Genomic DNA, 19,512 nt, shown 5'->3' with positions numbered 1-19,512 from the left:
CTTGCGAGTCTGGACTGCCTTGACCAGAGGGGCAGACACTATCACTGTGCCACAAGACCCACCAGGAAACATTCAAATAGTTTTAAATCAATTTGTTTCTCATAGTAGTGCACATTGGCAGTACAGTGGAGTCATTTCATGACCATGCGGTTATTTTAAACAATCTGTGCAGAGATGTTAGTACAGACCCCTCAAGCAGGTAGGATTTAATCCTGGTTCACCTGGCACAAAGATAGGTACATTACCACTGTGCCACACATGCCCCTAGCAAAAGACATTCATTTGTGGTGGGATTTGACTCATAACTTCTGAACACTGGACACAGCCTTTTGATTTCTGGTGCAGTGATATTGCCAGTAAGATTGGATGTAAATAGACATTCGCATATTTCCTAATCACTCTGCTCAGATATTAAATGACAGATAACACACCTCTGGAGAAAGTGGGACTTGAGCCCAGGCCTCCTGGCTGTGATGCTACCACTGTGCCACAAGCGCCTTATTAAGTTACATCAAATATCTCTTATTACATTACTAAATTAACCAGTTCACAAGCTTTGGGAGCAGGACTTAAACCAGCAGCTTTCTGAGCTAGAGGTGGGAATGCCACCAAATGAACCATAGCTGCTGAATTAAGAGAACATATAGATTTTTGTAATCAGCCTCTTCAGAGTTGTAATGATGCACCTCCGGAACAGAAAGGACTCAACCCCAGGACTCCTATATAAAAGTTAGGGATACCACCACTGCAGTATAGGAGTGTCAACTTAAAGTAACATGCATTTTTTAAAATTATCTCTTTGTATGTATTATTATACATATGGTGGGTCAGTGGTTAGCACTGCTGCTTCACAGCACCAGGGATCCGGGTTTGATTCCAGCCTTTGGCACCGGAGTTTGCCCCATGTCTGCGTGGGTTTCCTCCGGGTGCTCCGGTTTCCTTCCATAATCCAAAGATGAGCAGGTCAGGTGAATTGGCCATGTTAAATTGCCCGTAGTGTTCAGGGATGTGTAGGTTAGATGCATTAGTCAGGGGTAAATGTATAGTAATGGGGAATGGATTTGGGCAGGATACTCTTTGGAGGGTCAGTGTGGACTTATTGGGCCGAAGGGCCTGTTTCCACACAGTAGGAATTCTATGATTCTTTGACCTTTAAAACTGATGGTATTTGAACCCAGGTCTCTTGGTTAAAGGTAGGGGCATTACCACTGCACTATAAGAGCCCCAAATTTAAAAAAAAGACAGTCAGATATTTTCTAATCAACCTGTTCAGATATGCTATGACTTGATTCTAAAGCAGGTCAGATTTTAACCCATATTACCAGCTCAGAGATACGGACACTCCATTTTATCCACAATGTGCAAGATGTTGGTGAGGCCTGTTATGGAATACTGTGTCTAGTTCTGGTTCCAGTTATAGGAAGGGTATTATGAAGCTGGAGAGGGTTCAGAAGAGATTTACCAGGATGTTGTTGGGTTTGGAAGGTTTGAGTTATGCTGAAAGGCTGGAACCTAGGCGGTTGAGAGGTGACTTTATGGAAGTTTATAATGTAATGAGGGGTATAGCTAGAGTTGTCTTTTTCCTAGGATGGTGGATTTCAATTCCATGGAGCATGTTTTTAAGGTGAGAGAGAGATTTTAAAAAGGTGCAAATTTTGTACACAGGGTGATTTGTGTGCGGAATGAACTTCCAGAGGAAGTGGTGGAAGCGGGTACAGTTACAACGTTTAAAATACATTTGGTTAAGTACATGAAAAGGAAACATTTGGAGCGATGTGGGCTGAAAGCAGGCAGGTGGGACTAGTTTAGTTTGGGATTAAGTTGGCATAGACTGGTTGGACCGAAAGGTCTGTTTCAAAGCCATAAGACTCTGAGCCCTGTAAAAAGAACTCTTTTTTTTTTTTTTTTTTTTGTTATCTAATCAGTCTATTCAGTCATGTAATTATACATTTCCGGAGCAGTTGAGACTTGAACCCAGGCATCCTGGGTCAGTAATAGGGCCAATAGAGCCCTAAAAAGCAACATTTAGATGTTTCCTAGTCATGTGTACTCCACAAGAATCCGAAAAAGAAAGTTCAATTTTGTAACATCCAGAAGTACTCTTACAGCCAATGGAATGTTTTCTTTTCTATCACCGTATCACCTGTGACTTTTTTTTAATCTATTCATCACCACCCAGTAAATCATCCAAGTTTTCCAATTAATTGATTTACATAAAGCCAGTTAATGCAATGCCGACCATTGAAGACGAGGGAGTTGAATCAAAATGGAGTTGAAAGGGGAAAAGTAGCATTCAGATATTTTGAATTGAACAGTTGAGATGAGACACCTTTGGAGCAGCAGGGACTTGAACCTTGACATTCGAGATCAGAGGTAGCAACATTATCTTTGTGCACAAGACCCCTTTCGGTAAAGGAACTTTTTAAAAAATTAACCTATTTTCGAATCAAACTGTTCAGAGGTGTTATTGCACACCTCTGGAGCAGGTGGGACTTGAACCTGGGTTTCTCAGTTCAGGGTTAGGAACACTACCACTGCACTGCAAGATTCCAAATTGTTTAAACTAAGCCATCTATTTCTAATCCATGAAGATAAGTGTGTACTCATTGGTAGACCAATTCAAAGTTGTATAAAGAGGAACCAAAAAGTTGATTTGAATATTGAAAGCATTGTGGTTATTTGTTTACTATCATTGATTTTTTTTTTTGGCTACTAGAAAATTGCTGATGCCGAGTTTAAAAAATATTTGTAGCTTCCATCAAATACATTGCCTTCAATTTACACTTTCTCATCTGAACTACAATGATCCATTATTTTGATTTCTAGATGAAGTCTATTTTTACCACTGTACTGGATTGAGTATACTGAGAGTAGCACATTGTACAAAAATTGGAGCTAAATAGCGGATGCTTAGCATCTAGATTTTCACAACAATTTCATTTGGTTGTGACCAAAAGTCTACAGATTTGTTTTTCTGCTGCTGCAAGGTGAATATGGGTTTATGTTTTGTGCTTGCTGAAATTGTATCCCTAAGTGCTTCAAATGCTGTTACACAGGCAGCAAGAACTACAATCCATGAAATAAGACAAAAATCTGCAGATACTGGAGATTTCAAGCAAAATCAGAAATTGGGAGAGAAACTTAGGTTTGGCAGCATCTGGAGGAAAAAAGCAGAGTTTACATTTCACGTCTGGTGACTCTTCTTCATAAGTTCTGATGAGTCATTGGACTCATTGTTAACTCTGCTTTCTTCCCATGGATTCCACTGGACCTGCAGAGTTTCTCCAGCAATTTCTTGTTTACTGTAATCCACTTTTTTTAGCTTTTGCACTGTTAAATATTGAAAATATTACGCAAGTGATGAGATCTTTTGTCATTTTAATTAAGTTAAAATTTTCAATGTTCACATTTTTGTTAGTAATTATCATACTTGGAAGTGGCGGAAAGGCGATGCATTCAATAATAGTCTGCTGTTGTCTTCCTTTCTGAAATTTATGAGGCCACTCTGATGTAAACGGATGCTTTGAAGAGGAAACTACAGTGAGCATTCTGCAAAGGCCGAATGGAAAATTAAAGCTGGCAGATTCATTGGAAAATTATATATTGTTTTCCTCTTATCAGGAAAAAGCCTTGTTTCAAAGAAAATCCTATTTCACTCTGAACTGGGAAAGTCTATTTTGGTAGATTGGAGTCCAAAATAACTTTGGATCAGGCATTTGCAAATTGACCATAATGTTAGTTTGATTATTTTCTCAATATGTTTTATTGTTCTTTGTGAAAGCATTTCCTGTTGATGTGCAGCTTTGATTTCTGACTGATTTGTAAAGGGAGCAAGTTCCTTTCATTGTGCATTTTGTAGCTGGTGTATGCTTTGACCACTCATTCAGTATATTCTAGCTGCAGCAAGATCTGGATTTAACATTGTTTTCTCAGAGACAATAAGATGGAAGGACCCAGGCAACGTAACCCTTCTGGTGGCATTTCAGCTTCAACCGACATGCTGCTTGGGCTTGATGGAGTTGAACTTGGTGCAGACGTAAAGGTAAAAATTATCTGTATTGTATAAGATATTGTGGTGTGAACTTTTTAATGTGATTGTATTTCTGGAAGAATTTCATTCAATTGTTGAACTGTCTATGGCAGCAAAAAACTTTTGGTTGATTGTGGATTGTATTCATCCGAATTGCCTTAACTTCCTAACTTTTACAATAACTTTTGTGCAAAATCCATCTAAATTGACACAGTTTCCTTGTTAATTATTCTAGAATGAGCTCCACTGAAAGTCTTCTGTAAGAAATGAGTGAGGGTGCAGAATGCTGATTTGTTTAAGGCCCTTCAATGTCACCATGTTTGTCTAAATTGCACTTTGAAATATTTCCCCATGTAAAAAAATATTCAAAGGTCATTTGTTTTTTGTTTTATGTTAAAAGTTAATTGTTTTAACCTAATGGCTGCCAAATTGTGAGGGCTCCAGGAAGAATAGTTGGGAGAAACTGTTCCACTCTTAAAGGTTTGGGAATGAGAATGCATAGATTTAAAGTAATTGACAAAGGACCTTTGAGAAACTTTTTTTCCCTCAGTAAGTGGTTATAGTCTGGAATGTGTAGCCTGGGAATAGAGTTGAGAAAGGTTCAATTGAGGCATTCAGAAAGGAATTAGATTTGTTATTTGAAGAGGAACAAATGTGCAGGGTTATAGAGCAAGGACATCAAAGTTTACAAAGTGAATTGCTCATTTGGAGAGCCAGTACAGACACAATGAGTTGAATAACTTACTTATGCACTGTTACAACAACTGCTAAGATGGTAGCATTGTACAATTAATCAAATGTAGTTTACCAATCATGAAGTATTGAAGGCTATGAATTTCAATATTGGGTGATAATGTCCAAAATTTGTGGTTTTTGTTTTGCACTAACTTGTGATTTATAGTCTAAATGTATTTATTTCCATTGTGCATACTCTGATGTGAAAAATTTGATTGCATGTTATGCCTAATGACCTTGCAAAATTAATTTTGTAACTTGTTTGTAATGTACAAAACTTCAAGTGCCATTTTTGAGGCATTGTAATAGATTGGGGAATAATATTTAATTTTATTTACTGCAAATTTCTTCCTGTTTCAGTCAGTTTCATATGCGCAGTTCCTTTATCCAACCAATGCCTTTGTCATGCCAAAAGCTCTCCCTGAGGTTCCAACTTCAATAGCACAGGTTCGAAATAGCATGCATCGGAGTTTTACACCAGGAAGACATGGAGCTGCAGCGATAGCAATGGAATTAGGTAAAATAAAAATAGTATTCAACTAAAGTAGTATTTGCAAAGAAAGTATGCATTCAGTTGCAGTTTAGAAGTTTTAACTGCATTCACTATTTAACCTTTGTTTTACTGTTTTAAGTTGACATTGATGACTATTCATATCAAGTTATTTTTGCTACCTGAAAATTACTAAATTCTGTTTCTTTCAAATGGGAAAAGTCATGTTTTGTATGACTGACATATAATGCTGCATATCTTGCATGCTTTTAATACAAACATTACCTCCTCTGCTAATACCAACTTGTATCTGCACTGAAAGTTGATTTCCCCAACTCTTTATTCAAAACTGATTTATTTTTCCTCCTACGTGTGCCAAAACTTTGCATTCAGCACTTATCTGACCTATAGAAATTGGTAAATACTGTCACCCCCCCCCCCAAACCCGCACAGACTAAACTTGAAGGATGTCTTCGTTTTCTGATTGTGATATTTGATTCATTTGCAAACATTATTTAGTGGCACGACCCACAGAAGGGACAGCTTTGAATTTCACTGCTTGGTTTGCATTGCCAATACTGAGTTGACTGCCTCCTAAATTACTTTAGACTTTTCTCTTGTCTGACATTTAGCTGTTTGTGTAGATTATGCTGAAAACCAATTATTCTGGCAATGTTAAACGCATGTATAATGAGCATCTAAAAATAAAAGTGCGGTTTCAGGTCTCTGTTGTTTTCTGTCATAATCTAGGTAGTGAAGCTGGAGATTTGATAGAATATGATCCGAATCTTCTTGATGACCCCCAGTGGCCATGTGGAAAACACAAACGGGTTCTAATCTTTGCATCATATATGGTAAAGTTCCTTTGAGCATTCAACTGTGTTCCAAATAAAGTTTTGCACTTCTAATTCTAAGAATGGAGACATAACACTTTTTCTTTGATCCATTGTATGACTTCTAAACATTTTTAAGCACCAAATATCCATAATTCTGCTTTGGCTTGTTAAATACTAATTATTGAATAACTCAGCGAGGGAAGAAAAACTGATCTACATAGATTTAAAATGAAAAGTGATGTGTGATTTTGCTTTTCTTGTTGTTTTTACCATATGCTTATTATGGTAAAACTGAAGTGTAGACTATCACAACTGAAACTTGCCATGGTTCGTATAACATTCCTTAAGAGTAAAATATGGTTGTCTGTTACTTTCAACCACAATTATTTCGCGACAGAAAATGTATTTCAGGGTGTTAAAATCCATTGAAAGCAACTAAATGCACTTACAAAGTGGCTGAGACTGGCAGGTTTTGCTTTTCCAGTATTAGTACTTTAATTTGAATGCTGACCCTTCTAGTCTTACTGATAAACCAGCCACAATGGAGAAATGATGATATTGCTATTGAAATCTTGAATAAAATATGAATCTTGTCTATTTTGACAGATTCTGTAGAGTGTATGCAAATAATATTTGTTCTAATATTTTAAAGGGATTCATAGTGACAAAGTGCCCAAATGCAATTGTTCTACCATGACCGAATACAGAATCACAAATGTTACATGAACCCTGATCAGCTGTGAGATATTAATTGTATTATGTTGATTGCAATTAATGTGAATGTACAGCTCAATGTATTAAAATGGTTGTACCAAGGAAATAATTTTGTGAGATTGAGTTTTTGTTAAACCTTATTCTTCAAAGGGCTAGAGTGATAATCTGGACTTGGCCTAGGGGAGTTGACGAGCAATTTGCTGGGTTTTTTTTCTCCACACAAACTAGCCTGGATTTTTATCTAGTAGATCACATGAGAATATGTATTTGGATTGCGTAGCGCAGATGGTTTTGATCAGTGGCATTTCCCTGTTAAGTCATTGTTTGTTTATAAGCTCTAGGGCTCTCTGATGCTTTTTGTATTCACAGTAAGCATGCTCTAAAGAATACACTTGTGAAATGGAATAGTTCAGCTTGTAAGGGCTTTGTCGTATAGTGGGCCATCAGTTTGTAATCCATTCAGATCAGATAACCTTTTCTTTAAAAATGTGCATTATTGACTATGAAATTATTGTTTCAATGGAGGGAAATAAACTTTGTTTTTCTTCAATTATGATGTGTTATTGGATAGATATGAATTTATTTTAGATGATTTCCTGCAAAGGAAGAATATTTAGGGTTACAGGGAGAAGGCTAATTGCACAAATTGAAAGCATTCTACTGTTTGTATGTTTTGCCACAATAGACAATAGGTGCAGGAGTAGGCCATTCTGCCCTTCGAGCCTGCACCACCATTCAATATGATCATGGCTGATCATCCTTAATCAGTATCCTGTTCCTGCCTTATCTCCATAACCCTTGATTCCACAATCCTTGAGAGCTCTATCCAACTCTTTCTTAAATGAATCCAGAGACTGGGCCTCCACTGCCCTCTGGGGCAGAGCATTCCACACAGCCACCCCTGTCTGGGTGAAGAAGTTTCTCCTCATCTCTGTCCTAGATGGTCTACCCTGTATTTTTAAGCTGTGTCCTCTGGTTCGGGACTCACCCATCAGCGGAAACATGTTTCCTGCCTCCAGAGTGTCCAATCCTTTAATAATCTTATACGTCTCAATCAGATCCCCTCTCAGTCTTCTAAACTCAAGGGTATACAAGCCCAGTCGCTCCAGTCTTTCAGTGTAAGGTAATCCCGCCATTCCAGGAATTGACCTCATGAACCTATGCTGCACTCCCTCAATAGCCAGAACGTCTTTCCTCAAATTTGGAGACCAGAACTGCACACACTACTCCAGGTGTGGTCTCACCAGGGCCCTGTACAGCTACAGAAGAACCTCTTTGCTTCTCTCCTCAATCCCTCTTGTTATGAAGGCCAGCATGCTATTAGCCTTCTTCACTACCTGCTGTACCTGCATGCTTACCTTCATTGACTGGTGTACAAGAACACCCAGATCTCTCTGTACTGCCCCTTTACCTAAATTGATTCCATTTAGGTAGTAATCTGCCTTCCTGTTCTTGCCACCAAAGTGGATAACCATACATTTATCCACATTAAACTGCACCTGCCATGCATCTGACCACTCACCTAACTTGTCCAGGTCACCCTGTAATCTCCTAACATCCTCATCACATTTCACCCTGCCACCCAGCTTAGTATCATCAGCAAATTTGGTAATGTTATTACTAATACCATCTTCTATATCATTAACATGTATTGTAAAAAGCTGCGGTCCCAGAACCGATCCCTGCGGTACCCCAATGGTCACTGCCTGCCATTCCGAAATGGAGCCATTTATCACTACCCTTTGTTTCCTATCAGCCAACCAACTTTCAATCCAAGTTAGTACTTTGCCCCCAATACCATGCGCCCTAATTTTGCTCACTAACCTCCTATGTGGGACTTTATCAAAAGCTTTCTGCAAGTCCAGGTACACTACATCTACTGGATCTCCCTCGTCCATCTTCAGAGTTACATCCTCAAAAAATTCCAGAAGATTAGTCAAGCATGATTTCCCCTTCATAAATCCATGCTGACTCTGACCTATCCTGTTACTACTATCCAGATGTGTTGTAATTTCATCCTTTATAATAGACTCCAGCATCTTTCCCATCACTGAGGTCAGACTAACTGGTCTATAATTTCCTGCTTTCTCTCTCCCTCCTTTCTTAAAATGTGGTATAACATTAGCCGCCCTCCAATCCGCAGGAACTGATCCCGAATCTACCTAACTCTGGAAAATAATCACCAACGCATCCACGATTTCTCGAGCCACCTCCTTCAGTACCCTGGGATGTTGACCATCAGGCCCCAGGGATTATCAACCTTCAGACCTAACAGTCTCTCCAACACCAATTCCTGGTAAATATAAATTCCCTTCAGTTCAGGTCCTTCAGCCACTGTTAACTCAGGGAGATTGCTCGTGTCTTCCCCAGTGAACACAGATCTGAAGTACCAATTCAATTCTTCTGCCATTTCTTTGTTCCCCGTAATATATACTCCTGTTTCTGTCTTCAAGGGCCCAATTTTAGTCTTGACCATTTTTTTCCCTTTCACATACCTAAAAAAGCTTTTACTATCCTTTTATATTTTTGGCCAGTTTACCTTCGTACCTCATTTTTTCTCTGCGTATTTCCTTCTTAGTAATCCTCTGTTCTTTAAAAGCTTCCCAGTCCTCCGTTTTCCCACTTATCTTTGCTATGTTATACTTTCTCTTTTAACTTGATATGTTTCTTAACTTACCTTGTCAGCCACGGCCACCCATGCCTCCTCTTAGGAACTTTCTTCCTTTTTGGAATGAACTGATCCTGCAACCTCTGCATTATGCACAGAAATATCCGCCATTGTCATCCCTGCTAAGGTATTGCCCCATTGAACTTTGGCCAGCTCCTCCTTCATAGCTCCATAGTTCCCTTGATTGAACTGAAAAATTGTCACTTCCGATTGTACCCTCTCCCTCTCAAATTGCAGATTGAAACTTAATGTGTTATGGTCACTACTTCCCAATGGCTCCTTCACTTTGAGGTCCCTGACCAATTCTGGTTCGTTGCACGATACCAGATCCAGAATTGCCTTCACCCTGGTCAGCTCCAGCACCAGCTGTTCTAAGAATCCATCTCTGAGGCACTCCACAAAGTCTCTTGAGGTCCAATACCATCCTGATTCTCCCAGTCTACCTGCATGTTGAAATCCCCCATAACAACTGTAGTACATCTTTGCGACAGGCCAATTTCAGCTCCTGATTTAACTTACATCCGACATCCAGACTACTGTTTGGGGGCCTGTAGATAACTCCCAAGAGGGTCTTTTTACCCTTAGTATTTCTTAGCTCTATCCATACTGACTCTACATCCCCTGATTCTAGGTCCCCCCGCGCAAGGGACTGAATATCATCCCTTACCAACATGGCCACCCCACCCCCTCTGCCCGTCAGTCTGTCCTTACGATAGCACGTGCAGCCTTGAATATTAATTTCCCAGGCCCTGTCCACTTGAAGCCACATCTCAGTTATCCCCACAATATCGTATCTGCCAAATTCCAAAAGAGCCTCAAGCTCATCCATCTTATTTCTAATGCTTCGTGCATTCATGTATAGTATTTTTAATTTGTTACTGCCCTCACCCTTCCCATTAACTCCTATTTCACTCAACCTTACAGCATGATCCCTTTGAGTTTTCTGCCTCATTGATACAGTTGTCTTTCTTGACTTCCCTTGTTCCAACTTTCCCTCCAATTTCCTTCTTAAACATCCAGTTTGTCCCCTATCCCCGCTACTTAGTTTAAACGTAGCTGTGTTGCAGTAGCAAACCTGCCTGCCAGAATGCTGGTCCCTAACCTATTAAGGTGCAAACCATCTCTCTTGTAGAATTTATGCTTACCACAAAACATACCCCAGTGATCCAAGAATTTAAATCCTTGCTTCCTGCACCAGTTCCCCAGCCACACGTTCAAGTCCATTATCTCCCTGTTTCTGGCCTCACCAGCCCGAGGAACTGGAAGCAAACCAGAGATAACCACCTTGGACGTCCTGCTTTTCAGCCGCCTTCCTAGTTCTCCGAAGTCCCGCTATAGTATGTTCCTCCTCTTCTTCCCGACATGTACCACCACCTCTGGCTCTTCACCTTCGTCCTTGAGGATTTCCTGCACTCTGTCTGTGATGTCTTTAACCCTGGCACCAGAAAGGCAACACACCATCCTTAAGTCCCGTCTACTGCCACAAAAACCCTGGTCAGTTCCTCTCACTATGGAGTCCCCTATTACTACGGCTCCGTGCGATGTCCGACTCTTCCGCTCTGTCTCCACGCCAACGTTTGATTGACAGACCAGGCCGCCTCGCGGACTGGCAGTGTCATCTGTCTCTACTGTTTCCAAAAGATTCAACTTGTTTCTGACAGGTACTTCCCCCGGGGTCTCTTGCACCTGTCTCCTCTCTGTGGTAGTAGTTTATCTAGCAGTCTAATTGACAATGAAATTATTTTGTCTTTGAAACTGAAGAGAAAATATAACTAGGAATGACTCAATCTGTATTCTTTGGTATTTATATCAAAATTCCTCAAGGATTAATTAATTTTACATTCTTGAGACCTGAAAACATTCAATTGCTGCTCATATGAGGTAATTTATTGGGCAAAATGTATTGTTACTAATTATACATTTTTACAAATTCCTAGCAAAGTTTATACCTATTGCGATACATATGCAATATTTAATCATGTAGAGTAATTAAAATACACATTTTGTATGATAGTGATTGGCTTCACAAATGAATTTTCTTTTTTTTTCCCAGACCACAGTGATTGAATATGTAAAACCATCTGATTTGAAAAAGGATATGAATGAAACATTCAAGGAGAAATTTCCTCACATTAAGCTGACGCTTAGTAAGATAAGAAGGTAAATGAACCAAATGAAGACAGACCAGTGCAGCTAATGACATTTTAGTTAGTTTCATACTCAAGCTGATTTAAGGACACATTTATTTGCCTTCCATCAGTTTTAGAACTTTTTATATTTTTCTTGATGAATTTTCACCATTTCCTAATTGTATTGGAACCTGCTGGGTTATGGTTTCACAGGTACCAAATTTGCTTCAGTATCCATCTAATCTCGGTCCTGTCTTCCAACACCTGCTTCAAGCATGTGCCTCTGAATTGTGAACCATTGTAATAGCCTTAGCTATGCACTGTGCATGAAACAATTTACGTGTAGGCTCCCAAATAGCTTTTGTGTAACTCCTCTTAATTGCGTTTCAGGACATAAGGCAAGTAAATCTCACATACAGCTGAAAATTAAACTGATGAGCTTTAAATTACTTCTATCAAAGCTATCAATAAAACACTAACTTCAAACCGTATCTACTGAAATTTGTTTGTCACTAGCCTTTTTGTTTGCTGTTTGCTATCAAAGATAAAAGCATTATCCCAACTCTAGTAGTGTTTCTACTTTTGATTGAAGCTATATTTCTATTGAGGTTGTTGTCAACATGTTTGATTAAATTTATGATTACTGTTTTTATGCAGTGAATTAATGGCCTGTGGTCCATATCAACTTATTCCAGCTAGACACACTTTTTGATCACTACTGATCTATTGATCTCATTCTAGTTTTTAGTGCCTACAGATACATTTTGTCGACTATAGTGTCAACTGTAAAGTCAGCAATCTTGTATGTCTGTGAAGACAGTCTTTATCATTTAAAATAGAATAACCACCTGATAAAGCTGTAACACTAATTTTGGAACAAAAATGTAGAAATAATAACTTAATAGTTTGATGTATTGCTGTTAATCATGATATTAAAGTCACCAAATGGTTTTATCATGCATTTTTCTGTTTCCTTCGCAGTCTGAAACGTGAGATGCGAAACCTGGCAGAAGAGTGCGCTCTGGAACCTTGTACTGTGGCTTTATCATTTGTTTACTTTGAGAAGCTTGTACTCCAAGGCAAAGTCAATAAGCAAAACAGAAAGCTTTGCTCTGGTGCTTGCTTACTGCTAGCAGCCAAAATCAGCAGTGACCTCAAGAAGCATGAAGTGAGACATCTGATTGATGTGAGTATAATGCTTTACATCAAGTTAACAACTTTTTCTTCTTCACTAGGAATTCAAGCTTCAAAAATAACTAGTGAAAAGTATGTGGGGAGGGAAAGGAAAAGCCTCATTTCAAAAATGTTATTTAGACATTTGTTGATGAAATAGCATACATTAGTTTTTGTTTAGAAATATTCAAATAGTTATCTAGCTATACATAAAACTTGTCAAAAAGTACAGCGCTGGAAAAGCATAGCCGGTCAGGCAGCATCCGAGGAGGAGAATCGACGTTTCAAGCATAAACCCTTTATCAGGAATGACACTTTTTGACTCTGATTTCTAGCATCTGCAGTCCTCACTTTCACCTATAGATAAAACTTGTGTCTGATTACAATTTATCACTTGAATATTTCTACCTGCGTTTTGATGCTTCGGTCTTTTATGCCAACATAAAATCACTGTGGACATGGTCTTAACATTACGTCAATGTAATTTTCAGTGTAGTTCTAAATTAACGGGGACATCTTACAATTGAAGATCATATATGAATATTCAGACCTAAACCCCTCTTAAACCTAGTACTTTTTTGTACCCAATGGCAGAATATTTGCTGGATACTAAAGTTTACAAATTTTTTATCACTTTTGCTTGTTTATGTTACCGTTTATGCTGCTGTAGTGTTGAAATCTCTCTTGAATAAAAATAACTGTCCACTAGAGTCAGTGAAATTAATAGATGGGGTCCAATCTTTGTTAATTATATGGAAAGTGAGGAAGGAAGGGAGAACAGATGCTCCGTTGACAACTTTGCTGCTGATTGAGCTCTGCCCAGAGCCTGTGCTAAAACCATGCAATTTGATTGGTAACATGATCTCTTTCCAATTGCTAGTAATTCAAACTTAAATCTATATTCCAAGTACAACTCAATTAGACAGAAAAACACACACAACCGCAGATGCTGGAAATCAGAAAAAACAGCAATTGCTGGGAAAACACAGCTGGCCTGGCAGCATCTGTAAAGAGAAAGTAAAGTTATCGTTTCAGATTCAGTGATCCTTGTTCAGGACTAAAAGTCTGAAGAAAGGTGACTGGACCCAAAACATTAACTCTGCTTTCTTTCCATCGATATTGCCAGACTTGCTAAGTTTTCCCAGCAATTTCTGTTTTTGTTTGCAACTTGATTGGGTTTTCTGGAAAGCTAACTTGAAAGTCAATGCCATTTTAACCAAGCAATTAGCCTTCAGATGTTCATCTACACCTTCAATTGGTATCTTATCAATCACAAATGAAGGAAGGACTTTCACAGTTCTATGACTCTGTGAGGATCATTTTCTTTAAGTTTTATAGACTTTGTCTCCTCTCTGTAGGGTTAGAATGAGAACTGTATATAGTAATGCAAAATAGTATCAGCCATCTTTTACCTAAGTTGAAATCTTTTAATCTGCTTCAGTAAGGATGCAGTTTTCTTCAATGCCACTGCTAGATGGACTAATGGGTTGCACAAAAAGTGCTTTGTCACTATCAAAAATTAAAGTTGAGAATTGCATCAATTGATGTGGTTACATATGAGTCTGAATTTTATAATGTGTAACATGAATATTCATGATCAATATAATGAGAAACTGTTAATATGGATTTCGATGAGAAAAGTAGACATGCAATTTGACAAAGTACAGGGCAACCTTGATTATCCAAGCATTGATTAATCGAATTTCAGATTATCCAAACAAGATCTCAAGGTGCCATAAAAATGGCATTCGGCAACTCAACATTCAGTTATCAGTTAAACGGCATTATGGATTGCACTGCCGGATAACCGAGGCATGTTTTGATAACCGGCACTCCTAAATTACCGCTTGTTTATGATTAGATCAGTTATCCAAACGATCAATTATCCAAACAAAATACTGCCCGCCCATCTCGTTTGGATAATCGAGGTTGTTCAGTATAGTGATCTCTTAAATGTAAGGAAAGTTCACTGTTGCAAATTGTCAGCTGTTCATCTGAATGACAAACCGTTCCAGTCAAGTGAAATTTATAAATTATGAATGAATACTTCAGGGAAATTCTAGTGAAGCTCAGATGACATTTATGCTGATGTCATTACTCACCACTATAATGACATTCCTGCATGTGTTGAGACTGACCAACAAAACAGGTTCTTTGTCCTGACTGACCAATGTCATGGGTGTTATTGGGATGACTCTCACTGGTGGTGGTTTACAGTGGGAACATGCACACTGTTTTAAAAAAAAAATTGTAAAAGTTAAATTCCTGTTTCCACAAAATGAATTAAAAATCAACAAATTGTTGGAGAAACTGCAGATCTTGTGGCATCTGAGAAGAGAAAGCAGAGTCAACGTTTCAGATCCATTGACCCTTCTTCAGTGATTTGTTCATGAACAAAATAAATTACTTGACTATGCACACTTTCATACAGCACAATTAAAAATTGATTAAATACACGACAAACCATAAACCCTATAAGGATTGTAATGGGTTTTTCTGATTGTCAGTAAAAATACTGGTATTACTGATCTCTGCAATATTAAAATTTCTAGTTGGTTCTCAAGGAGGTGCTTTTCCAGTACCTCCTAAACCTGGCTGGTCAGATCTCCTGATTCAGTTTAAATGTGTCAACAGTTTCATGTATTTGTAAACTTATTAACATATCAAAAGCTGTCTCTTTTGTCAAAAAACTTGTTTTTGAAGATTGGCACAATTTGGTCTGTTTTTACATCAGCTTTTATATTTGCTTTCTTTTTTAATTTTTGCACATAGAAACTGGAAGAACGATTAAGATTGAACTCAAAAGAGCTGGTTTCGTTTGAGTTCACCACACTTGTGGCTTTGGAGTTTGGACTTTATCTTCCTGAGAAAAAAGTGTTACCTCACTACAGGCGACTTGTTCAACAATCCTAAATGCAGTTACATTCCTCCTGAAGATGACAAGCACTTGGAAGAAGCAAGCAGTTCTTCCTAAAATGCTGCATTCTTGAATTGTGATTCTGTTAGCACAGGAAGTATTGTACCAAAGTAACTTCTACAGTGCTAATTAATAATAGTCACCGATTTGTCCAATTTGTTCAAAACTGATTTTTTGAAATTAAAGCACCTTTATTCAAAATTGGATGAACCTTGTAAAGGAATATGTTTGGGTGATGGCCTGTCATATGAACAATGGCAATTTACAGTAATAACTTATTACCAAAAATTCATTATGGGCAACAGCACTTTCGTACATGTTGACTTGTCGTTGCTGTAATATTTTGTTCTATGCTATCTGTTCTTCCAAGAATTGTCCTACTGTAATTATAAAACTGACTTTGCTGTTAGTTGCACATATGTCACCACTCTATGTTAGAGATTCAAATGAAGCACGTTTATAGTGCTATGCAGTCAATATTTAAACTTTTTGAATTTTCTGTTTTCACTGTGTAGTATGTGAAATGTATGCAGACTTTGGTGATAACATGTTCCTTTCAGTCATCACCTTTGTAGAATGAAAATGTCTCAAAAAAACTGTTTGGATGTTCTATTGTGAAATTATTAACCTTATCAATGAGGTGCTGGTTAGTAGATGCACTTAATGACTTTTATTACAGCTTGTGTGTTGAAAAGTCCATGTGCAATTCATCTTTTAGTTTCTTCTTTAAGCAGAGTAATGCTAGCTTTGGCAATTATTTAATATTTAAATATCAAATGTGTTGTCTTTTTTTTAAAGAGTTTATGTTCCACTTTAAAATGTTATTTTCTATCTGTTTCTTCCGAGAAACACTCTCTGGTCAAGCAGCATGTGTCGAGTTAGGAACACTGTTTCAGATTGGTGATCTTTCATGAAAGCTGTGGACTAGAAATTTTAAATGTGGCTTCCTACCTCTATAGATGCTGCCTGGCTTGCTGACTTAACGTTTTCTGCTTGTTTCAGTTATCAGTAGTATTGTTGCTTTTTTTCTTAAAAAATATACTTGCTTCACAGTGTGAAGCCACTTCAGGTATTGATAGTGGAACTAACAATGAGCAAATTGTGATGCTCACATAGAATGCCACTTTTTCATGAAATATGGATCAGTCAGCAATTTCAAAAACTGTGAAAAGAGCACAATACCATAAGCTTCTGTTCTATTTTCATTGACTGTTTGTCTTTTATATAAAAAAAAACTGTAATAGTCCGTTCAACCATTTAAGCCTCCTCAGCTATTCAGTAACTTATGGCTGATCTGTACCTCAACTTCCTTTACCTGCCTTTACTTCATATCCATAACCTTTACCTAACAAGTCCATCCATTTCAACTTTGAAAACAACTCAACATCTAATCTTTTGACAACTTCCAGCCATCTTCCAGACTTCCACCACCTTTATGAATAGTTTCATGCAAATAGCTTGCTGTAATTTTAAAATGATCCTTTGATTTTCAATTTATTTTATCAGTTAAATGCCTTGATTAGATGACCGTTCAAGCTTATAATAAGAAACAATTACAAATCAAACAGTCTTGATGGTTTAAAACCCTTTAAGTCCTAGTTCTACTCTATTGATAGTGTGCTGTACATTCTCTGCAATTCAGACATCTTTCTTGAGATGCAGTATTGAAAGTCAGCACAGTATTAGAGATGGTATCTAAAGAAAGGTTTGTACTATTGATTCATTTTTTTATTTCAACTGCTTTGAGATAAAGTCACCATTCCATTAAGTTTTTGAACACTTTCTGCACTAGCTTTTAGTGTACATGAACACCCCAATGCCTTTGCTCCTTCACAACTCTCATAGCGCCCTCGACTGGGAGTATTCCATCTGCAGTAGTTTACTACTTTTGTTGAATATAGGCTTCCATTTCTTCTCTTTCCCATTTGGTCTATTTTAATTGTTAATTGAAAATGTGGATTATTTTGCTACATGGGTGCTATAAAGCAAATGTGTTTATAAAATAATATGCTCATTTATTTATTTAAAATATATAATAGAAAAATGGAACTGGTTATTCCTGTAATGGTACTTGTCTTTGTTTTGTTTTAGGTAAATGGGAAGTTTTCTGGGTAATTCTAAATAGTCTGTCTTTTTACTGTCTCATTGCACAAGTGACTTTGTTTAGAAACTTAAAAGCTTCTGTATTATAAAGTTTATGCATATTTTTATTCATTTTTGTATTAGTAGAACTTAAACTTCAAGTAAATTTTTTTGATTTTAATATGATCAGGTCTGTGGTCACTTTCTCAATTCTAAAAGACAGGATTTTCCGAGAGCAAAACTGAAATAAAACCTGTCGTGGTATTAAATGTTAGATTTAATCATCAAAGTATTTTGTTGGTTTACAGCAACGTACCCTACCTTATCAATGTTTGCAGGTCTGTGCACTACTCTATCAAATTACTTTTTTACTTTCCCAGTCTACTGCACCAATATTGTCATTAACTAACAGCCGAGTTAGCTAACTTACCAAAACATGCTGTGCCTTCAAAAATAAGCGCCAATCCATGATATCCTGAAGTCATTATTTCTATAATGGCTGCCAGATTGTACTCATTTCTGTATTCTCAGTTCACCTGTTTACTTTTGAACGGTCTGTGCATTCAAAAGCTATTAGTTTTACCTTTTTATGCTCTTTGTAAATTCTAGTCTTGTCTGCTAATTAACTCTTAATTCATACCCTCTAATCTCGCTTGCCACAGTCTATCGTTTCCCATATGAATGGCTTTGTCCTTGATTTTGACTCTGCAATTTGATTTACCACCACCTCCTGAATTTGATTCTCTTCTCCCCTATTTAATTTAATATCCTCTATACTTCCTTAGACAAGAGGTTGGCAAGCATGCCAGCTCCAGCATGGTTTTGATAGAGCACAGATCTAGTAAGATGTACTCTGATACCAAAAATTGAGCAAACACACTTAGAAATGTAGCCAGTCTTGAGGGTGTAACCTCTCCAGTCTTTGACTGGGTGTAACCTCTCCAGTCTTTTAAACTTAACACAGGATCTGGCTCTGTCTTTATCATATGAATTGGGTAAAGCAGATTTTAATAAGCTTTTACTACTTGTTCAGTTTAGCCTTTTCTATAGGCACCTTAAATTTTACTGTTATGGCTGCTGTCACCAAAATGCTTCCCCATTGTCAATTCTATCACAGTTTCACTCCCTAAAATTAGACATACTACCAACCCCTCTCTTGTATCTTTATCACTGTTGGCTTAAAAAGCTTTCCTGGATAGATTTTAAGACTTCCACCTTCTGTAAGCCTTCCAGTTTGTCGATCCAAGTTGAGATTGGGGAAGTGAAAATCTTGTTATTACCCTTTTTATTTTACAATTCTCTGGGATTTGTTGACATTTCTATCCCTGACTGGGGGTCTACAGTAAACTCCAAACATTGTGATTATCCTTTTTGTTTTGTTTTAAAGTTCTACATCTGGCCTCATTTGAGGAATCCTGTATGATATCATTTGTCCTTGTTGACTCCTTGATCTATATTGCAGCAACACCTCCTATAAGACCATAACAAATAAGAACTGGGGTAGGCCTTTCAGTCCCTCAAACCTGCTCTGCCATTCTATAGGATCATGGCTGATCCAATGTTCTTCATGTCCATTTTTCCTGCCCATTCTCCATAATCAGGGCGATGCAGTGGCTAGCACTGCTACCTCAGCACCAGGGTCCTGGGCTCAATTCCAGCCTTGGTTGACTATTTGTATGGAGTTTGCACACTTTCCCCATGTCTAAATGTGTTTCCTCTGGTTGCTCCACTTTCCTCC

The 19,512-nt window shown here is 37.8% G+C and overlaps 1 protein-coding gene across 1 annotated transcript in view; it reads left to right on the top strand.

Moving 5' to 3' along the window:
- The window catches only part of cables2b (Cdk5 and Abl enzyme substrate 2b), a 39,454-nt gene extending 21,494 nt beyond the window's left edge, over positions 1-17,960 (top strand). Inside the window, exons 4-9 of the mRNA XM_043710632.2 lie at positions 3,934-4,042; positions 5,126-5,282; positions 6,006-6,109; positions 11,527-11,633; positions 12,584-12,788; positions 15,548-17,960. Coding sequence (XP_043566567.1) covers positions 3,934-4,042; positions 5,126-5,282; positions 6,006-6,109; positions 11,527-11,633; positions 12,584-12,788; positions 15,548-15,688 — 823 coding nt within the window. The 3' untranslated portion in view covers positions 15,689-17,960. The remainder of the gene's footprint in view (positions 1-3,933; positions 4,043-5,125; positions 5,283-6,005; positions 6,110-11,526; positions 11,634-12,583; positions 12,789-15,547) is intronic.
- The last annotated feature ends 1,552 nt before the right edge of the window (positions 17,961-19,512 follow it).

This window comes from Chiloscyllium plagiosum, unplaced genomic scaffold, assembly GCF_037043375.1.
Source record: "Chiloscyllium plagiosum isolate Xiang-an unplaced genomic scaffold, Cpla_swu_hap1 HiC_scaffold_15, whole genome shotgun sequence".
NCBI lineage: Eukaryota > Metazoa > Chordata > Chondrichthyes > Orectolobiformes > Hemiscylliidae > Chiloscyllium > Chiloscyllium plagiosum.
The sequence above is the reverse complement of the archived record's forward strand: the minus strand, read 5'-3'. Positions and strand labels throughout refer to the sequence as shown.